At 43.8% G+C, this 10,355-nt stretch overlaps 1 protein-coding gene across 1 annotated transcript in view; it reads left to right on the forward strand.

Moving 5' to 3' along the window:
* The first annotated feature begins 1,540 nt into the window (after positions 1 to 1,540).
* LOC116083308 (developmental pluripotency-associated protein 2-like) overlaps positions 1,541 to 10,355 on the forward strand; it is an 18,203-nt gene continuing 9,388 nt past the window's right edge. The window contains exons 1-7 of the mRNA XM_031360097.1: positions 1,541 to 1,660; positions 2,917 to 3,049; positions 5,298 to 5,449; positions 5,545 to 5,598; positions 6,994 to 7,249; positions 9,155 to 9,353; positions 10,292 to 10,352. Coding sequence (XP_031215957.1) covers positions 1,628 to 1,660; positions 2,917 to 3,049; positions 5,298 to 5,449; positions 5,545 to 5,598; positions 6,994 to 7,249; positions 9,155 to 9,353; positions 10,292 to 10,352 — 888 coding nt within the window. The 5' untranslated portion in view covers positions 1,541 to 1,627. The remainder of the gene's footprint in view (positions 1,661 to 2,916; positions 3,050 to 5,297; positions 5,450 to 5,544; positions 5,599 to 6,993; positions 7,250 to 9,154; positions 9,354 to 10,291; positions 10,353 to 10,355) is intronic.

A 10,355-nucleotide genomic window follows, 5' to 3' on the forward strand; every position in this document is an offset into this window, starting at 1 on the left:
TGATGGTTGTGAGCCACCACGTGGTTGCTGGGATTTGAACTCAGGACCTTTGGAAGAGCAGTCAGTGCTCTTAACCACTGAGCCATCTCTCCAACCTGGCTGTTTGTCTTTTAAATTCCAATTTAAACTTTATTTTATGTATAGATGTTTTCCTGTATGTATGCACATATGTACCACCAAGTAAGTACCCTTGGAGGTCAGAAAGTCTCATTCAGAAAGATCTCTAGCATGTAAATGGGGCATAGAGGCTCCTACCAGTGATCTCTGTACTTGGGAGGCTGAGGCAAAAGCATTGTCAAAAATTCAAGGACAACCCCGGGCAACAGCACCAGGCTTTGTCACAAATACCATGAACCTGGGGCCACTAGGTCACCTTCCTTAATCATCCAAAGCAGAAATAAGTACCTAGGTGGGAATGAGGAGTCCTTGCCTGTCCATAAGTCCCTGGACATCATTCGATCTCTTTCCCACAAAGGAGGAGTAAGGATTGCCTGCCGTTTATTGGCTTACCTTTAAAACCAGTGTTACTAGACTGTAGAAGAAGCCCCTGAGGGATCATGGAAATACAGATTCCTGGGACACACCCTCCACGGAATGATTCAGAAGATAGAGATTTCCACACAATTCCTCAATACTTTCTTTTTTTTTTGTTGTTGTTTTTTGTTTTTCAAGACAGGGTTTCTCTGTGTACCCCTGGCTGCCCTAGAACTCACTCTGTAGACCAGGCTGGCCTCAAACTCAGAAATCTGCCTGCCTCTGCCTCCCAAATGCTGGGATCAAAGGTGTGCGCCACCATTGCGGGCAAGATTATTTTCTTTCTTTTTTCTTTTTTCTATTTCTATTTTTTTCTCTTCTTTCTTTCTTTCTTTTTTTTTTTTGAGGCTTTCTTTTTCTTTCTTTTTTATTTTATTATTTACTTTTTTTTTTAGACACTCTGTAACACAGGCTGAGTGGAAAAGATTGTTTTTCACTTTTTCTAGGTCTCTTGTCTCTGTTTTAGTAGGAACTGCTTGAGTTTTGTTGTTGTTGTTGTTGTTTTGTTTCGTTTTTCGAGACAGGGTTTCTCTGTGTAGTCCTGGTCTGAAGATCAGGCTGGCCTTGAACTCAGAAATCTGCCTGCCTCTGCCTCCCAAGTGCTGGGATTAAAGGAGTGTGCCACCACTGCCCGGCCTGCTTGGAGTTTAAAGCCACCATCATTCCTGGCTCAGCCTCCCCAGCATTGGGATCACTAACGTGCACCACCCTGAGGGAGGGTCTTTCTACGTGGTCCAGTCAGAACTCTGGGTTACGACCCTACTGCTTCTGTTTCTGCATCCGGAGCACCGAGGTTACAGACATTTGTGGGCGTGACAACCTCAAAAGTCTAAATTAAAGAAAAGAAAAAAAAAAGGAGGCAGTGGGGCCGGCTTTTGATTTACTTAAGAACTCAGCTTTGTGCTATCAATTATCTACTGAGACCTAGAGAACTGATAAAATCTCTGTCAAAGAGAAGAGGGTGGAGAGAGGAGGAGGGGAAAGAGCTCAATTGGGCAACAGGAAGTCAGGAAGTAGAAGGAGTCATTTACCTATAAAAGAATTCGGCATCCACTCAACTGCTGCCTTTGTCTTCCCCCAAGCCTGCCTGAAAATGTCATACTCCGGCCAGGAGACTTACAACGAGGTAACTTTTCTTCCCAATAGAATTGATTTTCTTTTGGGAGTTCTTTTTCATTCTTTCTAGGTCTTCTGTCTCGCTTCAGAGGAACTGCGGGGTGGGAAGGTGGGGAGGTGGGGGTGGTGGGGTAAGGCCTCAATCTTGGAATCCTCTCTGCTTGTTACTTTTTTTTTTTTTTTTCCACACGCTTGACACTATGTATTTCCTGGGAGTAAAATGAAACTGTTTCCTAGATAAAGTAGTAAATCGTCCCAGGCAAGGAGTGCTGTAGCTAGGATAAAAACCTACAGGAAAAGTTAGCTAAAATTAAGTGGACATTTTTGATAACGTATGCATTTAAAAAATAAAGTAACCATTTTTTTCTCTAATGACAAGTAACCAGTTCTAATGCCTGGTTGGTGGGTTTCCTCATCTGGGATTGTGTGAATCTGGGCTAGATAAGGGGCCCTGGCCTGTCATGACTGCTTTTAGGACTCATCATGTTCATTTGGTCTAGTTTGGTTTTTGGTTTTGGTTTTGGTTGTTGTTATAGATGTTTGTTTGTTTTGTAGTTGTTACTCGGTTTTTTCGAGACAGGATTGGCTGTCTTGGAACTTGTTCTATAGACCAAGTTGACCTAGATATGCCTGCCTCTGCCTCCCAAGTGCTGGGATTCAAGGCATGTGCCATTACCCACCCCCCACCCCAGTGTTGTTGTTTTTTTTTGTTTGTTTGTTTGTTTGTTTTTTTGGTAACAAGTGGATTTGTGTCTGAAGAACTTTGAAAAGGTGCTATACAAATGGAAAAAGAAATCGTTATTTCAAGTTTGAAAGCCTTGGTGTTGAAGAGCTTTCAATAGGAGAAGGGAGGGGAGTGGACCAAATCTTCAGGAACTTCCTCAAGGAGGCCTCACTCTCTAGTTTATGCATTGCTTTCCTGAGCCTTAGAAAGCCCTTCCAGCGAGGCTTGGTAGTTCCCAGGAACCTGCTTCCCGTCTTTTCTTTCTTTCCTTCTTTCTTTCTTTTTTTTGGTTTTTCAAGCTAGGGTTTCTCTGTGTACCCCTGGCTGTCCTGGAACTCACTCTGTAGACCAGGCTGGCCTTGAACTCAGAAATCCGCCTGCCTCTGCCTCCCAAGTGCTGGGATTAAAGGCGTGCACCACCACTGCCTGGCTTTTTCTTGATTCCAATACTTAAGACTCTGATGGCAAATGAATTCAGCAGCCTTAGGTCAAGAGCAAGCAGAATCCACCCTCCACCCCACCCCCACTGCTTCTCTTTGCAGGACCAATCTGAGGAAAACTTGGATGAAGAAGAAAGCGTGGTTTTAACGCTGGTCCCATATACTGAGGAGGAGCCAATCACAGAATATCCTACGGAATCAAATGTTTCTTCAACTATAGACCACAAACCACCAGGTATCATCAAACTTAAGAATAATAAGTGAAGATAGTGGAGGTTTAAGATCGATTTCTCAGTAAGCCTCTGGAAAGCCAAGTGTTTTGATACAAGGATCATTGTGTTGTCTTAGCTGGCTTGCTGCTGTCTAGACCAGGGTGGCCTCAACTCACAGAAATCCTCCACTCCCTCCACCCTCCAACACACCTCCAATTTACCTCCCTGGTGCTGGAGTTAAAGGCCCACACCACCATATCAGGCAGGCTTCTTAAACCTCACTGAGATTCTTGAAGCTTCCCCCATCTCAGTAGCTAAGCCCCACGCACTGCTCTGTTTAAGGTGGGAATTAGGAAAAGTGTGCAGGAAGCTGTCACACTGATTCTCAGTAGTATGACCTTTCCCAAAATAATGAAGTTAAAGGACTGGGAGGCAGGGCATTTGCCTAACATATAGGAAAGTAAATCCGAGCAACACCACTGCTTTAAAAAGAGATTAACACACCGGGCAGTGGTGACTGGTGCCTTTAATCTCAGCACTTGGGAGGCAGAGGCAGGTGAATCTCATGAGTTTGAGGCCAGCCTGGTCTACAAAGTGAGTCCAGGATAGCCCCCAGGTTTTGTTACACAGAGAAACCCTACATCATGGGGGAAAAAGGTGAACACATACTGTACTTACTTATTATGAAAACTGAACACTTTTAGAATGTATTTAATCTTTTGCTTATGGAAAGGACGTGGCAGCAAAAGCCTGTAGTCCCAACACTTAGGCCGAGGCAGGAAAATCAAGTTCCAGGTCTTCCTCAACCGCACATCAGTGAAGTCAGTGTAGGCCGCACGTCTTAAAACAAAATGACCAAAATGAGCACAACAGCCTACCTAGTAGCTCTTAAAAGTCTCAGTGTTTCAAAGAAAGGTATTAAATGCTAGCCTCAGCGGGCGGATTTCTGAGTTCGAGGCCAGCCTGGTCTACACAGTGAGTACTAGGACAGCCAGGGCTATACAGAGAAACCCTGTCTCGAAAAACAAAAAAAAAAAAGAAAAGAAAAGAAAAAAGAAAAAATTAAATGCTAGCCTCAGAGCAGCTGGGCGCTAGGGTGTGTTATGTATAGAAAACGGCAGATAGGTAGAGTTCTGGAGCATTGTTGATGTGGGGTGGGTTTTAGAAGTGGTTCTTTTGATTCTGTAGAAACAACTGGGGGTATGTGGGGGTGGTATGGGGGAGGGAAGTAGTGCTTCAAAGTCTAGACTTTTGGGCTCATTTTTGAGTAACTTTTTCCCCCTCAAGGCATGGTTTCTCTGTTTAGTCCTGACTGACCTAGAACTCTCTGTAGACCAGGCTGGCCTCAAACTCAGAAATCTGCCTGCCTCTGCCTTCAAAAGGCTGGTATTAAAAGTGTGTGCCACCACATCTGGTGTGCTCTTGGACTTTTTATTTAGCTGAGGATAGACTGAACTCCTGACCTAGGCTGTAGGTGCTGCCATTATATTCTTTTGACAGTATGTGACGCTGGGGATGAAACCTAGCCCTTCCTGCCGTAGGCGGGTCTCCGGCTGAATGGCATCGAAAGCCCCTGAATCTAGACACAGGCTAAGCCAAAAGTATTTGTTCCAGTAGTTGTTGAAGCCAGGAAAACAAGCAAGCAAACATGCTAAATATTCTTAAACACAGCCAGGCAATGGTGGCATGCTCCTTTAATCCCAGCACTTGGGAGGCAGAGGCTAGCAGATTTCTGAGTTCAAGGCCAGCCTGGTCTACAGAGTGAGTAACAGGACAGCCAGGGCTATACAGAGAAACCCTGTCTCAAACAACAACAAAAACATTCTTAAACAGGACTTTAATCTTAGCTCTTGGGAGGCAGGCAGATCTCTGCATTTGAGGCTACCTTGGTCCACAAAGCAAGTTGCAGGATAGCCAGGGCTACACAGAGAAATCCTGTCTCCAAAAAACAAACAAAAAACCCAGTAAAAACCAGAGAGAGACAGACAGAGAAAGAGAATTGCAGCTGTCTAGAATGCACAGTGGCAGATTTGCAAACATATGATTAAAATAAGACAGAGCATTATTTAGGGTTTAGAATGTAAGTGTGGATTACTGTCCCGAGTCTCCTATTTTAAGGGGTATGTGATCTTGGTCAAGTGAATTCCTCATTTTTTTTTCTCATAATTGGAGGAATACAAAAAGAAGCTATCTCTATGTACAAAGTGGTTTGTGAGAAGAGTCTTAAAGCAATCACTAAATGCTATTGCTTTCTCCCTGTTCTTATTGCAGCCTGTTCTCTGGTGAGGTATGCAGGAATCAAACACCCAACAAGGACCATACCAAGCACCTGTCCTCCGCCCTCCTTGCCTCCTATTAATGATGTGTCCCGGAACACTCTTCGGGAGTGGTGTCGTTATCATAACTTGAGTACGGATGGCAAGGTTGGTGCCCTCCACTTGAATTCCCTGTTACGTGGGACTAAGTGTGGACAGTTTGGTCACGTTTTAACTTTATTTTTTTTTCTTAATTTCCTTAGAAGGTTGAGGTTTATTTGAGACTTCGGAGACACTCGTATTCTAAACAAGAATGTGTAAGTGATGGCTATGGTGATGGGTTGGGGGTGGGCTCTCCCTGTGGGGTGAGCTGTCTTACTGACATTGTTATAGGTGATCTCCCTTGAAGGCAGGGTTACTGACATTCGGGAGAACCAAATGTGCGCTTTGAACTCAAACCTACCCCCACCCCTTTCACCGTATTTTCATTGTGTTTTGTTTTTGTTGTTTTTGTCTGCTTTATTTTTGTTTTGAGACAAGGTCTCATTGTGTAGCCCTGGACAGCCTGGACAGCACACATAGCAGGATGTCTGGAAAATGTCTTAGGCTGGCCGTCAAACCCCTGTGTAGCTAAGCAGATATGAACCCTGAATACTCCATCTTCTATCTACCTCCCCAATCCCTCAATTACAAGCATGAGCCGTTGTCCCTAGCAGTAAGTGGCTGAGGCAATCCTTTACCATGTGGTCCTCCCTCCTCAGCCTCCCCTGGCTAATATAGCTGCCATTACAGGCCTGCATCACTCTGGCCCTACATGAGTTATGATTGGAATGTCGTCCAGTAAGATTTTGTATTTAGACCTATCAGAACTCCCTGAGACAACAGCGGTTTTCCATCACCGGGGTTTCTGTTGGTTTCAAATCTGGGTACAGCAGCTAGGATCCCAGAACTGGGATGTAGGGGGCAGGAGGGTCTACAGTACAAGGTCTTCCTCAGCCACACAGTAAGGTCTAGGTCAGTATGAGTGTCACCTCAAGACAGTAAGAGGAGCTACATGGGTAGCAAACTTCAGTCTCAGTACTTGGGAGACTGAGGCAGGAGAACAGGCAACAAATCCAAGGTCAGCTTGGGTTACAAAGTGAGACCAAAGAGAACAAAAAACCAAAACACAGGCACAAAAAGGAACAAAAACAAATCCCCAGAAACAAAGGAGTGATTGGACTCTTATCACATCGTCTAGCCTGGTCTTGAACCTGTGATCTTATCTTTATCTTCAGTTTTTGTGCAGTGTGTACATCATGTACCTGTGTGCTCATGGAGGCCAGAAGGAGGCTTCTCATATCCTATCGGTGTGTCTATTCCTTTGTGGTGCTCAAGTTTTCTCAGCTGTTGTGCAAGCCAGCTAGCACCAACAAAACCCTTTCTCCACCCCCACCCCCCCTTAGGAGCTATAGTTATAGGCATTTGTTGGGCGCACCCAGCTGATTACACACTGTTGCTGGAATTCTAACTCCAGTCCAGTGATTCGTCCCCATTGAGCCATCTGTCCAGACCAATCTGTGCTTTTGGTTTTAACTGCCAAAACTCTCTCCTCTTAGGGAACCAACACTATAGAGAGAAGTAGTGTTTCCAAAATTGCCACCCAGTGTGAAACTGTGAAATTTGTATACCAGGCCTGAGCACTTTAGAATACTGGTGAATTTCCTTTGCAGTATATTCCCAACACATCTCGGGAGGCCAGAATGAAGCAGGGTCCCAAGAAATCCACGTTAGTTTTCAGAGGAATCGGGCCTCCAAGCAGCTGCCAAAGTCGGAAGCAGGAGCCTGGTGTCCTGGAAATTCAAACTTCACCTCAGGGGTCCACATTTGCAGCCTGGACAAGGATTGCTATGAGAGCTTCCCAGTCAATGGCTATGAATCGACGCCCTCTTCCCTCTAATGTAAAGGCCTTTCTGCCACAAGTCAATGGTAAGGCCTCCCTAAAGATGTGAGTGCTACTCTTTAGAAGCCTGGTTAACGTCAGCACAAGATGGAGGGACTGTAAAGCAGCAGGGGTTAAAGTGTGAAGACTAACCTGGTAGGGTGGCGCCTATGTGTAGTCTCAGCACTTGGGAGGTGGAAGGTCAGTAGTTGAATGTCATCCTTCACTTTATGATGAGGTCAAAGACATACACACCTAGGTAATCAAAGCCTACATCTCAAAACGAAGCCAACCTAAAACAGTGCTTCTCAATCAGCCTGATGTGATATGGTGACTGCTAACCATACATACAATTTTTTTTGTTGCTACTTTATAACTGTAATTTTGCTACTGTTTTGAATGTTTTCTTTCTTTTTTTTTTTTTTTTTTTTTTTTTTTTTTTTTTTTTTTTTTTTGTTTTTTTTTTTTGGTTTTTCCAGACAGGGTTTCTCTTCTTCTTTTCATCTTCACAGATGTGACCTCACTTACCATCTCTGTCTCTGCAGGCCTTTTTCTTTTTTCTTTTTTAGTTTTTCGAGACAGGGTTTCTTTGTATAGCCCTGGCTGTCCTGGAACTCACTCTGTAGACCAGGCTGGCCTCAAACTCAGAAATCCGCCTGCCTCTGCCTCCCAAGTGCTGGGATTATAGACGTGCACCCCCCGCCCCATACTGTTTTGAATTTTAATGTAAATATTTTTTGGAGGCTCGAGACTGACACGTGACACATTGAGAACCACTGACGTACAGGATAAATTTGACTCCGGTAAGACTTCATTTTTAAGCTGGGCTTGGTGACACACACCTTGGCAAAGACAGGTGGATCTCTGTGAGTTCAAGGCCAGCCTGGTCTACAGAGTTCCAGGACAGCCATAGTTACACAGAAAAACCCCATTTCAAAAGAACGAAACAAAACAAAAATCTGAGTGGTCATAACTACACAGGTTTATTATGTTGGCATCTTCTCTTTGGTCAACCTATAGGCCAGGACCTTAGTACCTTAGTATGGCTCTGGAGTGTCTTTTGAAATCTGATCCCTCTAAGATCATGTTTTTTTTTTTTTTTTTTTAAGGATTGCATTGGTTCAGGATTGTATTGGTTCTCCACCTTCTTTTATGCTCCCATGTGATTTTTGGTTTTTGTTTTGTTTTTTAACGTGAACCTCTGTTTTGTTTTTGAGAAGAGAACTGTCTATACAATATTGAGTCTGCTGGTCTAAGACCATGATGGGGGTCACATCATTTCACTTTCTTGATTCCTTTTATTCTAAAGTGTGTATGCATGCATGCATTGAGGCAACTGTATATGAAAACTTTCCCCTTGACTTACCAGTCATGGCTCTTTTAGTCACATCAGTACAAAGTAGTGTACTACAGACAAGTGAACTCTTGAGTCTGAAGACCTGTGTCAGGTTCATTGGAGAAAATGGTATTTAATACCATAAATATGGCTACCTCTACTGTTATAGGGAAAACAAAGGTTTGTGGGGCTTGACTCAGCGGTAAAGTCTTGCCTAGCATTCGTGAGGTCCTAGATTTTAATGTCCAATATTGGGGGAAAAAAAGAAAAGTAGAATACAAGTATTAACAATAGTGTTTTAATAAGGTATATTACTATGGAAACCGTTTAGCAAAGTCTTGAGCACACAGTGAGCATTGTGCAAGGTGACTGAGGTTCTTGTGGTCAGAGAGTGTCATCTTGTCATCTGACTGGTTCTCCATGCATTGCACTCAATTTATTTTGTTCACATCCTTTCAGTGCACAATGTATAAAGGATTTTTGACAGTTTATGATCTAGCAGAAAATGCATTTGACTTTTAGCAAAATATAAGAGCAAATTCAAGAGTAGTTTACTGAGAGATGGTGGAGAGTTGTCTCGATTTTGTTGTCTGTTGCTTTTGTCTCTACTCCTCAGGAGAATTCAGATGGTGTGTTGTCCATGGCAAGCAGCTCTCTGCAGATAAGAAAGGCTGGGTTCGCCTGCAATTTCTTGCTGGTCAGACCTGGGTTCCAGACACTCCCCAAAGGATGAATTTTCTCTTCCTGTTACCAGCCTGTGTTATCCCAGAACCAGGAGTGGAAGATAATTTGCTATGTCCTGACTGTGTTCACAGGTAATCCCTTAGTTCCTCTCTAGCCACGGGAAACTGAAAAAGGAAGACGTCTAGATGAATTTCTGAGTGAATAAACAGAAGCCAGAGAGCAAACACCCTATTTTTCTAATTTCCCATATTGATCAGGTGAAAATAGTAAACAGCTTAGAACTGCATAAATGTGGCTTATTTTCATAAGTCTGAGCAATGTGCCTGAATGTGTGGAACCTAGTCCCAAATCAAGACTTAGTGGGGGATGTAGCTTCAGTGGGTATATAGTGCTTGCCTCCCTTGAATAAGACCCTAGATTTGATCCCCAGAACCAGAGGTAGAGGGGAGCCTAGGCTGTGTGAGACAAAGCCCCAAGGAAAGCGGGCTTTGGCCTTCTAAGTACTGCTTTTGCTCTGAGTTATATTTATTTTGTTGGCTCAGATCACTGATTGTGTTTGAGGACACAGGCATGCCACAGCCTAAGTGCCGTGGTGCATCTGATCACAATCAAAACCCAGGTCCTCATGTTCCCATGTAGCAGGCACCTTTACCTGTCGAGACATCTGCCAGCCCTGACTTAGACTTCAGAACTCAGCATCTATCCATGACTACAAAACAACCTTCTGCTCACTGAGAATATTTGGGCACATGGAACATGTGAACTCAGAGTAAGGAGGCAACCTTGACTGTAGCTTTCCATTCATCAGTCCTAGCATTCAGGAAAACCATCTCAGGGACTCCAGAAAGGGAAATGGGTTCCTTACTGTATGTGCTCCTTTTGTTTTGGTTTCGAGTCAAAAAGTCTAGGCTGGCTTCAAACGCTTCAAACAGAGATCCATCTACCTGCCTCTGCTAGTGCTGGGATTAAGGGTGTGTGCCGCCACACCTAGCTTTTATCTTTGTTAAGGGAAAAGTCTGGATTCTCCCCCTAGAAATTCTTTACAATTTTTCTAACATTTGTCTTACAGCAACAAGAAGATCATGAGAAACTTTACAACTAAAAGTAGAAGCCGTACAAAGGAAAATGCCGTA

This window comes from Mastomys coucha, unplaced genomic scaffold (assembly GCF_008632895.1).
Source record: "Mastomys coucha isolate ucsf_1 unplaced genomic scaffold, UCSF_Mcou_1 pScaffold12, whole genome shotgun sequence".
NCBI lineage: Eukaryota > Metazoa > Chordata > Mammalia > Rodentia > Muridae > Mastomys > Mastomys coucha.